Source organism: Tympanuchus pallidicinctus, unplaced genomic scaffold (genome assembly GCF_026119805.1).
Source record: "Tympanuchus pallidicinctus isolate F22 unplaced genomic scaffold, pur_lepc_1.0 scaffold23, whole genome shotgun sequence".
Classification (NCBI taxonomy): Eukaryota; Metazoa; Chordata; class Aves; order Galliformes; family Phasianidae; genus Tympanuchus; species Tympanuchus pallidicinctus.
The window spans coordinates 7,454,332-7,470,196 of NW_026294740.1; the positions used below are offsets into that span (position 1 = coordinate 7,454,332).

The following is a 15,865-nucleotide window of genomic DNA, read 5'->3' on the forward strand; positions in this document are numbered from 1 at the left end:
CACAAATATTTGGGGAAAAAATTACTAAAAACCACTGCCTGACGATGATCACATTCTCATAAAACTGTGATGTGGCTATCATAGAAAATAGCCATGTGCTTAGCATTACAGAGTCAAAACAGGTGCAGGAATGGTTTATGAACAAAGGTCTAAAGGTTAAAAGCCAAAAACCACAGTTATCCTATTTTATGTTCTCCTGTCCTACTACAAAGAGGTTGAAAACAGCTCAAGGTTTACAAACTCTGGTATGGCACTTTTCTCTCTCCTGTTAATGCAACTATATTCTGTAAATGAAAAGGCTTTATTCTTCACTGAGCTTCACAAAGTAAGAAGAAAACGCATTTAAGTTTTCCATTTAATAGCACACACATAGTGATTATAAAAAGTATTTCACAACTTTTCCTGTTTAAACTACCCCACAGTAAAGCAACATTAGCAAGAAGTACCAGATTTTTACTGCGTGGTTTGAAGGATTTTTCCAGAGAACTAGAAAATCATTCACTGAGTATTTTGTGCAGCAACTTGGCATGCATTCCTGTTCATTTAATTTGAAAACATTATTTAAATGACAACAATGTGCTTACAAGTTATTTCTTTTTTAGTCTATTTTCACATCTTGTGAAACCTTGTCGTGCCTCATCCCGAGGCAATGGTGGTTGAATACTGTCAGTGAGAAAGAACAATGAATATCTGAACAGTGCAGAGAAAGTGAAATACGCTGTGTCAGGCTGCTTATTTAAGCATCACATTAGATTCCCAGTTACCAACACAGAGCAAACTCCCATGTACATTACATATTACATATACATTACTACATAACAACAAAAGCATCTGCAAAGCAAATATAACCTCCCCTGTGCCTTCTAAAGCACTCTTGAAATCAGCTTTAGGATAGTTCCAATTCATAGGTGCCCTTACAACACACCATGCATGCAAAGGAGGAATTACTTCAGTTTCCAGTTGACACCTCCTCCTTTCCATCTCATACCTGTCCTACATGTGTCTAAGGAATTTCGGATACCAGGTTCCCTGCATATACATGATTTGACTTCCCAAGAACATAAGACTAAAAACAGAAAGTTGAAGGATTTGAAGAGGGAAAGCAGACTGGGCTTTAGTTTTGTTTTCCTCCTAATACATGTTGAATTCGACTTCCTGAAGCCTGGTCTGCCAGAACACTCCCAATAATATGTAATGACTATAAGACTGCAGAAGAATCTATGTCCTAAATGCTTTACGTTCAAGTTCTACCTCGTGGTTGATTTTAAATGGCTGATTTTAAACTAAATTAGATTATGGCAAAAATACCAGAAAAATGCAGCTTATTTTGAGGTTTTGAACTACCAAAGAAAAAAAAGAAAAAAGGAATGGCCACAAAAGTACTGCCAAAGCTCAAAACAAAATAATAGAATATGAAAGATTCAGATAGGCATATTATATCATCATCATTATTCTTGCCAAAAAAAAAAAAAAAAAAAAACCAGCCTCAAAAGAAATAATACAAAAATGCAAATGAAGAGGACTGAAGCTAGATAAGGGAAACAGAAATAATGTAGGATTTAATAGAAATCAGGTTTACATCTGTGGATTTCTAAAGACATACACAAAGTTAACTCCATAAATCCATTGCTCTGAGAAGAGGAAAATATGGAAAATTCCTAGCTTCCCTCTTTCCAACACAAAATATTCCTTCAAAAGTCTAGTCCATGTATTCAGAAAGTCCCTTTTATTCCCTAAGCAATTGAGAAATACGTTAAGTATTTAATGAAAAGCCCTACCACTTCAGGGAAAATACATCAGATTCCCTGGTATAAAAGCTGCCCTGCGAATACTCAAATCAACAAATGCCCTAACTTGCTAATTTAGCTGTAACCCTAAAAAGACTAAATAGCACCTTACCTCCTTCTCGTGCATTCGAAGCAGTGCTGGGTCCTCCTGGAAACTGCTACCTTTTCCTAGGCCAATTTTGGATGTCTTCTATTGAATAAGAAAAAAACAGATTCTAAGTTCAAAGTAATAACTCCAACTAGGAATCATTCCTAAACAGAAAGGAAATTTACTGAGTAAGTTTGCTTGCCCTTATAAAATACCAAGGGGATATAAATACCTACCAAAGACACCGGGATTGGTTTTTCCCGTAAATATCTTGGATTTTCAAGCTGAAAAACAAAGTTAAAGAATATGTAATCATATCAGCAATGTCTTATTTCTCACAAACAGGAAAAGAAAATAAACACAGAATAAAACAGCAAGGTTAAAGAAAACCATTTGAATGTACTTCTAAAGACCTAACAAATTGGTAATAAATATTGTAAAGCTTGAGAAAGGTTTTAATGCAAATCCTGATATCTTAAATCATTTATCTTAATTTCAAAATGAGCCAATGACATTAAGGTTGGCTGGATAATAGTCTACTAAGCAGTTTTATAGGATTTGCTACATACAGTTCCTACCAAAAGAACTTTATTGGGTCAATTCCATTTAAAATCAGTGTAAAGCTAGAGAATATTCCTGATTACAGTGATTTTAATCTTGTGTTTTTGAAAAACGTGACTGTTAAAACTGTATCCACGTATGTAGGACAGAGACAAAACAAGGAAATAATTCATTAGCAGTACTGTACAATTAAAGCAGCTCTTTCAATCACTGTTTTTAATAACTGGATACAGGACACCATTCAGATCCCAGTTCCTCTATCAGAGAGCTGTATCTTTTTAATTTTCCTCAGATGATGGGACTCAACCATCACATCACAGGGACTCTAAAACTCAGGAGAAGCTTTCAAGAGTATAATCCCATAAAACGTGACAGCGAGATTTGGAATTGGAATGTGATTACAATACACATTTTATAAAATTTAGTCTATTTAACAAGAAAGATTAAATAGATCTGTGAGGTGTGGCAAATATATCAGATGTTTGCACTTTCTCCAGCACTATTAAATAAATTTTTGTTGAACTTATCGGTGGTAAGAGAGGTTTAATCCCTCTGAAATTTTGATTTGATACAGTGCTATTCATCTCCTTCCCTAAAAGGTTAGGTAGGATTTCTATATGCTGTTAAAGTTACCATATTTCACCCAGAAGTACTTGAAAATATTAGCATTTTTTACACGTGCCTTCAGTTTCATTGAACAGTACTATCCAATATTTTAATGGTGTATTTCTGATGGTAAGTAGTTTATTAATTAAGCCGTTTCCCTTGTCCAATGAGTTTACTAAAATACAGAAGTCTCACATAAAGGTTTGTTTTTTGCTTTAAAAATATGCCACAGTCATCGGCACAGCAAAAAAAATGGGTAGACCTTAATGAATAAAGGCACCCTCTCTGCACCTACTAAAAAAAACCACTTTTGCTTCTTTTAAGTTTAAAAAAGGTGCAAATATTTATGATTAATTCAAATACTTTATCCGACCACGAGGCTGCTCACTCTGGTATATCTTGCTTGTTTATAAGGGAGAAGGAAAATGTGTCTCCAATACTTTGCATGGCCCAAGTCCCTCATTTTTTGATTTTGTAACAGCAGCCATATGTGCTTTGAAGTTAAATGTTCCCACTTTGTTACTTGTTGTGGATTATATCCACTTAAACTGATCTGTAAACATTTAATGTCTCGACATCCATTCTTTTCATGCTGGCCTTCCGCAAAACTTCTTGTTCTCAAAATTATACCACATTAAAGAGGGAATATCACAATAAAGAATGCTCAAAAAAGAAAAAAAAGCTTGTATTTATGAGAAACATGCAAATTTAAAAATAATAAGCAAAAGGTCAAAGACAAACCAAAATACATATGTATGAAACTGAAGGACTGCCATGAGAAGAACAGTAAATCACATCATGCTTTTTTAAGAGTATGAACCAAATAAATGTCACCATGAAAGACATCTTTATTTGAACTAGAATTGAACTCAAATTTGTAAATACCACTTCTTCATAAAAAATGACATTTTGAATCTCTTTGTAGCAAAGACTTTTGTTTCTCCTATTCTATTGGGCAGTCAGACAAGAAACCATTTTTCAGTTTGTGAGGACTGGCACTGTCACCTTCTTGTTCTTGAGTCCCCATAAACCAGTAAATCTTGGCTTTGGGAGGGCTATACATAATCAGATTCCCATTAAGAGGGAAAAAAAATACTTCCCGTAGACTATTTCTGTTAACATCTTTTCCCCCCCATACATTGAAAAAAATTAAGGATTCAGCATAAAAACACAGAATCCAAAACTGAGTTTGACGTAAACAAGCCATAATTGTTAACTCCAACATTTCCAGTCTCTATTGCACATAGCAGCCAAAACAGTGCATTTTTAAAGCACAGAACTTAAAAGCCAGCAATTAAAGCAATGAATGACGCATTGATAGGAAAAGTAAGCCGAGCTAAGATGGTTCCTCACAAAAGCAATGACAGTGCTCCTGCTCACTCTGTGCTCTAAGTCCTGCCACAGGATATCCTCAAGCTGAGAGCAGCATACAGACCTTCTGTCAGCCTTACACCACAGCTTCTGCTCTTTTGACACAGTAAACATCATAACAAGGCTTCGTTCTACCTCTCCCCAAGTCACATTTTGTTCTTCAGAAGATGCTTATCACGGTATATTTATTTTCAATAATACATGGTGGCATCTTCTGATAGCTCAGAAACAAATCAGAAGGTATGTTGTATATATTAATGTGCAGGAAAAAAAACATTTGGATCAGCAGGCTTGTTGCACATTCCCCCTGTAAGCTTCTTCAAAGACAAAATGCAACTGTTTTCAAAACAAGGATGGAAAAACACACATGAAAGAGTTAAGAACACTTAAGATTTTGAAATGGTAAACAACTAAACTGAACCTTGCCCTAAGTTCTGACTTTAATCTAACAAACCCAGCCAGCCAGCATGTTCCCTACAGAAATAACTGCTGAGTAGCTTCAGGAAATTTGAGTAAGGACATTCTTATCTAACATCATAATTTGTAGGGAAGTTCACTTTAATGCCGCTTCTGCAGTCTTAGTGGAAGAACATTAAAGCACATGGAGGTTGTTTGTCAGCATGGAAGTAGAATTTATTTTTTGAAGTCACAACACCATTTGGAGTTCACTGTGGGAAAGTTTTCACAGCGTTGCTGCCCTCCAACACCATAACATATATGGTAGATATGTTTATAGTAAGCAGAAAGACTAAAAAACCAAACAGAAGATAATAAAATGGTTTGTACAGAAGTGGTTGAGCTGAACTAGACTGGAAAGACACAGGCAGGCATGAGCCAAGTACACAAAACATATCATGCACTGCTGCTGCAGCCATCCAAGAACTCTGTGTTTGCATCTGCTTTAACCCTGTGTTATACAGAATTCCTTAAGCAAGGAGAACGAATTTCAGGCCAATGACCACAGAATTCCTTTGACCTTGATACTCCTAAACCTTTATCCTGCCATAACGTTTCCCAGGATAGATTCTTCTGGGCAAGATCTGAGTGCCCAGGTACTAAGGACTGAAGACACCACTTCTAGAAAAGTGGAAGAGTTCACTCCTGTCCTGGATGAATTTCAATAAGGAAAAATGACACACTCCCTGATTAAAAACCCCCTCTGCTACTTATCCAGGTACCAGAAGTATCAGGAAAAGAAAAACAGGTTGCTCAGATAAGAATACACAAGTGTTTAATTCATTCTTACTCCTAGACATGACTTAAATTTTATATACAAAAATTGTGTTTATCTGCAACCTAAAGTTCAGAAGAAAAAGTTCCTAAGGCAAGTAACTGCTTTAGCCAACCAGCTTCTGTCCACGTGTTTTACAATACCACACGTTTTACAACATTTAATTACTTCTTGAACATAACTAAAGGGAATGTGGGGATGCCCTGTTCATGATGTATACTGAATTTCCAACAAAAAGCTTATTGACAGCTGTTAATAAAATATAGAAGATAATTAAGGAATTTTTCAATATATTCTAAAATATCTAAACAGTGACAAGAGTTCAGAGTAACAAAATGGCCAAAGATTACTTGAATTGCCTGAACTCCCAGCTCTGAAACTTCCCCTTCAAACAATAATACAAAAGGATTTTTTCTTTTCTACATTGCAAATGCAACTTCAAGGCATTAACACTTCATAAGGCACAGCCCACATCAGTTTAGATAAGAGCCAATAAGGGCTAAGAAAAACACATTTTTATAATGTATTTAACATTAGTTAACATTAGCATTCCATGTATGGAAAGCAAACTTATCACAATCAAAACTGGTTTTCTTTTTTTTAAAAAAAGACATTTAACCAATCATGCCTAGAATATAAAGAGCTTAAACAATAAAATGTTTGATAGAGATAATCAGAAATGCTGCAAGGCAAACAAAAAAAAATAATCCTTTATTACTCACAAGAAACAACAATACTAGAAAGCAAAGTGATGCGAGAGTCTGATTTTTTGTGTAGAAAGTGTTATGACCAATAATAACAAATACATCCAAACTACAGCCTGTCTGGCTTTGACCTCTGCTTGGTACAGAAAAGATAAGATTACTTTAGATACCCACCGGAGGCCACGATCCATAGCAGGAATACACTGTTCAACTCCAACCACTTCGAGGCCTCTCTTTTACAACCTCAAATCCTTTTTGCTGTAACCCCCACAAGTCGCACGTGATCAAAATCTCTCACTAGCAATTGGTTCAAGTCTCTTCACATTGATGGTAATTAAACAACTGATTTGTGTGTCACTGTAGCCAATCTGCTATCCAAGAGACTTTCTATATCAGTGAAGGATTGCTGTAGTTTAATAACCCTCTATTATTAACCCAAAATGAATAGAACTCGAAATTTCAATTAGAAAAACAAAACAAAAAAACAAACAGAATTAAAGGGACAAGCAAGAAAGAAGATTAAAACTAATAACAAAGTGCTTGATATCAGGGATTCCTGTCAGCCTCGACTGGAATAATTTGTAAGAGGCCACATGCAAGTACCCCCCTACAGCAGCTTTAAGAGCTCAAGGTATTGTAACAACCATATAATTCAGGTATTCATGTAACCTGAATATTCAGAATCTGCAAGTGACTGTTGGTACATTTGTTTCAGTCACCTGAAGAGCAATCTCACAAATTGAAGTTAACTACCCTTGAAAAGCTTTTGAAAATCAGCTCTCCTCACTTAAAAAACAAGGAAAGACAATCCTTGAAGGATATATTCTTCTTTAAACTGAGGACTGCTACAAATCAATCTGATATTACTCTATAAAATGGAAAGAGCTCTGAGGAGCAATAGCAATCCCCCAGACTAATCTTTTCATTATCTACACCCTCAGTTTGGAGAAAGCAGTCAGGCAGCTCCTGGATTGCCTCAAGGTCAAGACTTTCTTCTCTCTCAGAAGAAAAGAAAGCATGCAATTTACATTTAGAATGCTAAAATTCACCAAAACAGCAGGAGAAACACTGAGTAGGACACAAGAAGACTTCACATTCTCTTATCATTTATGTTTCTTCTGAAGAGAACTCAGCCATCCATGCAAAACACTGAGTGTTACAACCAACACTTCAGAATTCTGTCATATCACTCCAGGCTGACAATAGTGCAAAGAATTAGGATTATCTGGTCACCTATTAATAATACATCAACAAACTCTTCTTTATGTTAGCATAAATTCAAATATTATCAAGTTCTCTAGAAATAGTCTGCATTTCTACTGGAAAAAGATACTTAGTTTTGATCAGCAGGAAGTTTTTTCTTATGAATAATTATATTAAGGACAATCAAATTACTATTGCTTAAAAATAAGATATTTGAATGTTTTCCTTTTAGGCTAATTCATAATTAGCCTTCCCAAGCTTTACCACTTTATTTCTAAAAGACTGATCCTTGCATAAGATTTTGTTGACTAAATTCAAAGTTGCACACTACATGAATAAGGAGTTTTACATTCAAGTATATAGGTAAGTATTGCACTGCTGTTTTTGTTTTGTTTTGTTTTTACCCCAAGATTCCAACTACTGAGACGTGCATCAAGGTCACTGTCATCCACAGAAATAGTTTTCTTATGATGATGGTCCTGGAACAGAAAAAGTCAAATAAAACATCAGAAGAGTTGACAGAGACATAGTGTTAAAGAAAACATTGTTAGATTTGGCAATACCTACAAAACTCTTCCTAACTGTGCCATGGTACCCGTGACAGCTTTAGTCAAATAGCTCAGTTGCCAGCAGCATACTGTACTACAAGATGATGTTGACACAAACAATTTTCCAAGCCTGGGATTAACAATGCAGTAGACATTAAACACTAAACATAGGTCAGCCTTTAGGATGATTTGAGAACGTCCTATAAGAAGTTATCTTCCCCATGTATTTGCAGAGGGCAGGTTGCGATTTTAGTCCTTTTGTGTCACTCCTTCCTTAATATCTGCATCTGTACACATTCACACAACTGAAAAAAGCCAGCTCCACAGGGATAGATAACAGCAATTCATTGCAACTGCAGTAAGTTTTATTAGAAAAAGGCGAAGCATCTTACAGGCAGAGGTGCTGGTAGGTCATCATCATCATTCTGGAGAAGAGGACTCGTAGACTGTGATCTCAGTGTTGGCTTCCCATCGTACTTGAATCTCTCTCTATTATTACAAAAAGTAAGCAGAAAGAGAAGAATTCATTTTCAACAACTTGTGTCACACAACTGATTTTACTCCTCAACTAACATCCTTTTTAAAAGGAAAGATCATTGTCAAGACATAACGGTCAAAAATAGTATAAAACAAGGATTTTTTTTATTATTAAAGGCTCTTTAAAAAGGAGTATAAGGTCTTAAACAGTACATTAAAGTGAGAATTAACATCATGTATATCTTGTATATTAAGAAGCGCTCGTTGCATTTCTCAGTTACTGCATGAAATAATGTCTCCCAACAGATTTTAGAATAAATCACAGAATTATAGAATGGTTTGGGTTGGAAGGGACCCTTAAGATCACCTCGTGCCAGCCCTCCTGCTACAGGCAGGGACCCCTCCTTGTAGACCAGGTTGCTATTCCTAAATATATCAGACACAATAGGATGAAGACAGACAACCCAGAGAAAAAAAATGGAATGATGATGCTGGTTGGCCACCCATAGGGAAGACTGGTTCCCTATGGTTCAGGAAGTACCAAAAATGTTGTGTCAGGTCAAGGTACGTCCTTACATAACACACAAACATGAAGACAAGGGCAAGACACAGCTCAGTAGAAAAGCAGTGACTCAGAAAAACCAAGGTGGAGTCAACACATCCAAGAGATAAATCAAAGCTGTAGTAGCTGCATTTTACTTCAGTCCTGTTTCATAGACTGTAGCAGTATATACACAGGGTATGGGAAGGAAAGCTCAGCAGGACAGCGCAAGTACAGAAGGAAAATGTTCCGTCCAGGAGTGAAAAGGACAAAGATTTTTTGTGGAAAAGTTTTTTGTATGAATCAGATGAACAAAAGGTGAATTAAAAATAGGAAATACATGAACACAACTCTCACCCACAAACCTGGACAACAAACCTTTCTCAATTACAGAACAGTGAAAGAAAAGAACAGCAGCACGGGACAAAACATAACAAAAGAAAATGAGTTTATTAGATAGGTTGATACAGCAAAAGATCCAAAACAGTAGCAAGACATCTTCCAGTATATCCTCCAGTGTCAAATCCACATGCATTAAAATAATTAAAAACTCCTGTTGGTAAATCCACCTTCCTATGACTAGCTATGTAGTATTAAAATCAAGTCAGATCATTAAAATACCCTTCATTCTTTCCATCTGGCAGAAAATTACACTGTAAGTTATGCCAAAAGACACTGAGATGAATTAAGTGTTTATGAAGAAAAAGACAACTGCTGTATGTAAAATATAAACAAATTGCTTCTAGGAAGACATACACAGAGTAACTTTTCAAGAAGCACAGCACCCCAGCTTTCATCAAAGCAGCAGGAAACAGTGAAATACAACAACTGGAAGCATACCTTCCCTTCCAGCAACAATCAGTATCAACAACACACATGGATGCAACATAACTATTAAAAGCAGTACACTAGATGAGTTTAGATAAGAAAAGTCTCAGATGTTAAAAAAAACACAGAAGAGGGATAATAATACATTGACTGTTTCCAGCATTCCAATTCATTCATATCTTATCAAGACTTCATTTTACACAAAGTTATCTTCCAATGTAAGGAGACAGATCTTTAGCTACCAGCAAGTCTGGCCTTTTATCAATGGATTTTTCTGAACAACATTCAGTTACCTAACAACTAAATGAAGTTCAAGTTGTTTAAAATTAGAAAGAACAGAATTTATGCTCCTATTATTGTGATATTAGGGGCTAATAAATATCCAAGCCAACCAACAAGTTACCTCTAATACTTTTCAACAGGAAAAAGTATTAAATAAAGTCTAATTATATTCTTAGCTCTGTATTTGCTGTCAAGTAAAGAAGCCACTTTACTTGACTACAAACAAAACTAAGGACTGTCAGCAGCTTCCCTCAAATCAAACATGCACTGCTCAGTTCACTCCCTTTTCTACCCTCCTGCTATCAAGCCAGGCTCCAGCAACCACAGGATGTTATCTAAGAATTGCTTTTTCTCCTCCCACAGCAGGCAGGTGCAGAGCTATCAGCCCTGACACCAGCCCCACAACTCCTGCTTCCACCACAACCATGAACTAGCATGGAAGAAGGAAGCAATTTGCTGCTAATAAAGGAGATTTGTAAATTTGCTACTAGGAAGAAAGCAAGGGCAACTCACTGGTTATTTCTTGTACAGCATCAGCCACACGTTATCTGTGACAGTGTTTCTCAGGCATAATCTGTAGTGCTATGAACATACAATACGATTTTCCTACAGAGCCAGGAAGGTCAGATTTTTGTCCAAACAATACATTCTGAAACTTGAAAGAATACTTTTTAGTGAAGAGGCACCTTTCTAGCACCAGCTTGTTTGATCTTACATCCTAGTTTCCATGTCAGATTTGCCTACTTCTTATTTAGCCAGATAAACAGCAGCTGATCAAGAACAGCCAAAACCTTCCTACACAGCAGCACGCATCTCACAAGATAAAAAATAACTACAAACAAAACTCCTCCATTTGTCTGCTTCCTTTAGAAGAGACAAACTTGAATAAACAAACATATAAAAAAAAAATACTCATAAGCACTGACATATCTGTTCTGCCTCGAGAAAATGTTTTAGTCTATCTGTAAGAATTAAGTCACAGTTGGAATACAGCATTTCCATCATACTGTGTCACACGCCTATGGATGCAGCTCTCCTCACATCCTCGGGCAGACAGAAGTGTAACGTGACACGATCGCCATCTGCTGGCTCTCGTTAAGAGATGCAGAGTTCAGATATTCCAATGCCTTTATGTCTCGCACTGACAGCACGATCTAAGCTGCAAATGCAAAGAAAAACTTGATCTTCAAGTCATTTATAGCTAATATCTTAAAATAGACACTTGTAAATAGGTATTAAATAGATAATCTCCAAGACACACCGTAGCTGAGACAATCAGTAGCATTTCTTCCTGTGTTAGTCACATGTCTAACAGTTTTCTACTGCTATTAAAAAATTATGTAATATACAGAGGTATCAAAATTGCTAATTGCCAACACACACAATTCAAGTTTCCTTATTCTGAGAATGGAGCTGCATGGAAGTTCTATTAGCAGGGTCCACTTGAGAACTCATTGAACCAATGACCTCATCTACCACATTTACTTGCTTTTCTAGCCACAGTTCAATAGGCAACACATGCCTCCACAGAACTTACCAACCCTCAAGAATCAATATAGATAGAGCTGGAGTTCCACAAGACCAAAAAGAAAAAGCAAAATAAAACTTCAGTACCCCAACCACACATCAGGGAAACTTTGCCAGATCAAGCTAAACCTTATCTTAAGGTATAGACTGGAAAAGGAGGTCAGAGTTCCAACGTTCCTCCACTGCCAGCTCTTAAATGAGGGCTGGGAAGGGGTGGATCCTGGCTCCAGCCCTTCTGGTCACTCAGGTTCATTGCACGCACCTGAGCTCCCCCAGGTTGGCCCTGCCTTCCCACCAGGTGCTCCATCACTGCTTCAGGCCAGGACTCGGCATTTCTGCTACACACATTTAGTTAAGGTCTCAAAGAGCATGTCTAAAGCACAACATATTCCTTATTCCCATAAGGCTAGGCCTAATTGCTTTAATATTTAGACAGTTCTTCCCAGTGGCTCTTCTTATTACAAAGCCAGAAGTAATAACATGGTAACACAGCTGGTTACTGCAGTGATTTACTCCTTTTTTTCTCAACCAAACCACCTGAGTCACAGGGATGTACCACAAAGCCCCTCAGTATTAAGGTAGCACTTGGAATCATGAGACAAATCACTTTAAAGAGCAACTTTTAAGATGATTGTTACAATTGCACACCGTTAAGGGATACATAGGAGGAAAAGTTTCAAGATACTCAGTATGAAGGTGCCATGACCTGCGAGAGTGCCTGTAATCTGCATGAATCACAGCTGAGCCATTTAAAAATTCAAGACTTGGCATTGCAATAGAAGGAATTTGAAAGACAGCACAAACATCAACGTGCCTAAAAAATTAATAGCTAATGATAATGACTTACACTTTTTGTAAGTGTATACATCAAAAAGCCAACAGGAAACCAAGACTTAATAACCTGATATATTTCATCCCTTTAGCTGCTTTGTAAATCAGATGGGAGAGGAAGAGCTCTATATCCAAATAATAATACGAAATGAACATGCAGCTTAAGCTTGCTGGTACTTGCAAATCCACAGCAGATTGCAAAAATAAGATGCAGCTACAGATAACTCCAAATTCTGACTTACAGCTGCAAACAATCTGTAGTGAAACTTTGTTACCCTCAGTGCAAACATGCAGCATCTAGGCATAGAGCTGCCAAAGCCTATGTGTTTGTAGTAGACAGCATAATCAAAACATTCTAATGTTTGTAACATTTAAACATAACAGGAAGAGGAAAAAGACAGAACTATAAGACTTGGAAGAAGACATACAGGAGTATGGGAAGCAGACATAACGGAGGAATGAGACAACAGAAAAGTAGAAAATTGATCAAGTTGAAAGAAATTCATGATGTTTCTGTACATAAAGTAGAAACACTATTTCAGATGAGTCCATGAGGAAGTGTAATAGATCCATATACGCAAATTAAAACATGCAAAGCTTGCCAGATCTAACATACATTACATATGAATCAAATATTGAATAAAGCAAACATAAAAGTCTTACTCATATGTAACTGCTGTTGCTGAAGATGACTCTTCTTTAGAAGATAACGTCCACAATTCCTCATGCACGGATTCACTTTCTCCTAACTCTCCCATCACCCAGTCAGGCAGGTAGTCTGGGCTACTACTTTGAATTCTTGTTGAATTTGGTTCATCAAAATAAATTAACTGTAATTGAAATAACTGCAAAATCAACACTGGAACATACTTATACAAATACATTCCTTATGCTGTTAATATAGTTTCTTACACAAATACCTGTTGCATTAAAATTATTTTTCAGATGAAGTCAGTGAGGTGTGCAAATATTACCTCCCCACACATGGCAATTAGCACAGCCTGCACGTTTCAATGTTTTCCTGCACTTTACTTCCTTCAGCACAGGTAACTTGACTGGTCATGCACCAGTAAAGCTGATGTATGCCATGTTATATTCAGGTCTTCAGAAAACAAACTACAAGCTTAACACTGCCTACGTGTGATAATGTGCCTACCACTATCTTTTCTTTCAGAGTTTAAACAGCTGGAGTTCATGGCAAAAGCCAGGAAGGAAGACTACTGAACAATATGAGTTAAGCACATCAAATTCCATGCAAGAGAGCAATCTGCTGTTTAAGAAAAATTATACCCTTTCAAAAAATTAGGCAGGTATCATCTTTCTGTTCTTTAACACCTATTTTTATAAGCCTTAGAATCTGTATTCAGAAGAAACAAGTCTCTGATAAAGGATTTTGTTCCCTGAAAGGTATTTCAAATATCAGCTACAAGATATATAACATAAAAGTCAGCGCTGACCACACACACCACCACTCAATTCATTCAAATTGCTTTTATGCCAAATCTAGGACTTGCAGGTATTTTCAAGAATAAATTTAAGCAATAAAGTCACGCTCACCATGTATGAAGGTAATGTTTTCAGCATTCCTGGTTCTGGTTCATGTGTAAAAGGATCTTCTAGCACTCCTCGTTTCAGCATGTGGAGCAAAAGTTTTGCATATGAGTTCCGATTCTTCCTTCCCGCTATTCCTGTGCCCGCTCCTGAGGGCTCACACAGTTTTTTAACCCACAGAGCACACCTCTGGCGTTCTGAAAAGGTAGACACATGTACAACCTCTAATAGCATCAGGGAAAATCCAACATGTATCAGCAAGGCACAAAAAGTAGCAGCAGGGACTTAGAAAGCAACTAAGCTGTACAAAACCCCCACAAAACAATGCCTTATAACATCAGACATCAAGCTCCTAGTTTGGTTGGTAAAGCAAGACACATACACCTAATAATTAGCAGTAAGGTAGAATACTGTTATTAGTGTTTCTCCACACACGAGTGTTACCGTATTTACCTGACCTATGCTGCAGCTTTAGTATATGAGGCTTCACATCCACAATGCAGCGATCAAATTCGGCATCCAGCTCTTTCCATGTTTCCTCTTCTCCATTCATTTTGACAGAAAACACAGCAACCTGTATGATTGCCCACATTGAAATGGACAAGGTTAAATACCACCCTAGATCTGTCTCTAGTTGTCCTAGGCCAAAACACGGCATGCTTTGAGACGATATGACAAACAAAGGTAAATATTTCATTGAATTCATACAAAAATAAGTGGATTTTTTTTTTATTATTTGCAAACTACAGAAGTTGAATTAAATTTTCAATGAGAACATGCTTGCTTAGATTTGAAATTTGCCAACCACACAAAAAGGTGTTCAATTACACGCAATTTGTATAAAACAGCACCTACACAGGTTTGTGCAATAGCTGTGTTTATAACAGCTTTCCCCCCTATAATTAGCATGTATTATTATTATTTTAAATTAAAGAACCAGGCAAAAAGCACCAAGGAAGCTTCAAAGCATCACTCTCAAATGCTGTCAGGACATTTACAGACACAGCACTGCAGGAGGAGGGCAGCTCCATCCCAACAGCACTGCCGTGGTCAATAGAGCAGCCGTGGCCAATAACACTGCTGTGGTCAATAGCACTTCCATGGTCATAGCACTGCCATGATCAGTAGAGCTGCAGTGGACAACAGAGCTGCCATGATCAGCAGAATTGCCATGGTCAACAGCACTGCCATGGTCAATAGCACTGCCATGGTCAATAGAGCTGCCGTGGCCGATAGTACTGCTGCAGTCAATAGAGCTGCCATGATTAGCAGCACTGCCATGGTCAGCAATATTGCCATGGTCAATAGCACTGCTATCTGTGGTCAGTAGCACTGCTATCTGCAGTCAACAGCACTGCTGTGGTCAATAGAGCTGCAGTGGACAATGGAGCTGCCATGGTCAGCAGTACTGCCATGGGCAATAGCACTGCTGTGGTTAATAGAGCTGCCATGATTAGCAGCACTGCCACGGTCAGCAACACTGTCATGGTCAATAGCACTGCTATCTGTGGTCAACAGCACTACTATCTGTGGTCCATAACACTGCCATGGTCCATAGAACTGCTATCTGCGGTCCATAACACTGCCATGGTCCATAGAACTGCTATCTGCGGTCCATAGCACTGCCGCGGTCCCGCCCCGCCTCGGGCACAGCCGGCTCATGGCAGAGCGCCGCCCAAAGCACACATCGCCCGCCGAGGCCCGCTCGGACAGCCCCGCAGGTTTGAGC

General features: G+C 37.6%; 1 protein-coding gene across 5 annotated transcripts in view; it reads right to left on the minus strand.

Annotated features, from left to right (window-relative positions):
- Positions 1-15,865, minus strand: part of CEP112 (centrosomal protein 112) — a 139,025-nt gene that overhangs the window by 122,806 nt on the left and 354 nt on the right. For 3 of the 5 annotated variants that reach the window (XM_052688026.1, XM_052688023.1, XM_052688027.1), the window contains exons 2-8: positions 14,590-14,710; positions 14,143-14,333; positions 13,249-13,415; positions 8,492-8,588; positions 7,956-8,030; positions 2,112-2,159; positions 1,900-1,977 (exon numbers count right to left, since the gene is read on the minus strand). In XM_052688026.1, coding sequence (XP_052543986.1) covers positions 1,900-1,977; positions 2,112-2,159; positions 7,956-8,030; positions 8,492-8,588; positions 13,249-13,415; positions 14,143-14,333; positions 14,590-14,689 — 756 coding nt within the window. In that variant the 5' untranslated portion in view covers positions 14,690-14,710. Of the gene's footprint in view, positions 1-1,899; positions 1,978-2,111; positions 2,160-7,955; positions 8,031-8,491; positions 8,589-13,248; positions 13,416-14,142; positions 14,334-14,589; positions 14,719-15,865 lie in introns of those variants that run through there. The other 2 variants (XM_052688024.1, XM_052688025.1) reach the window with 2 other exon arrangements.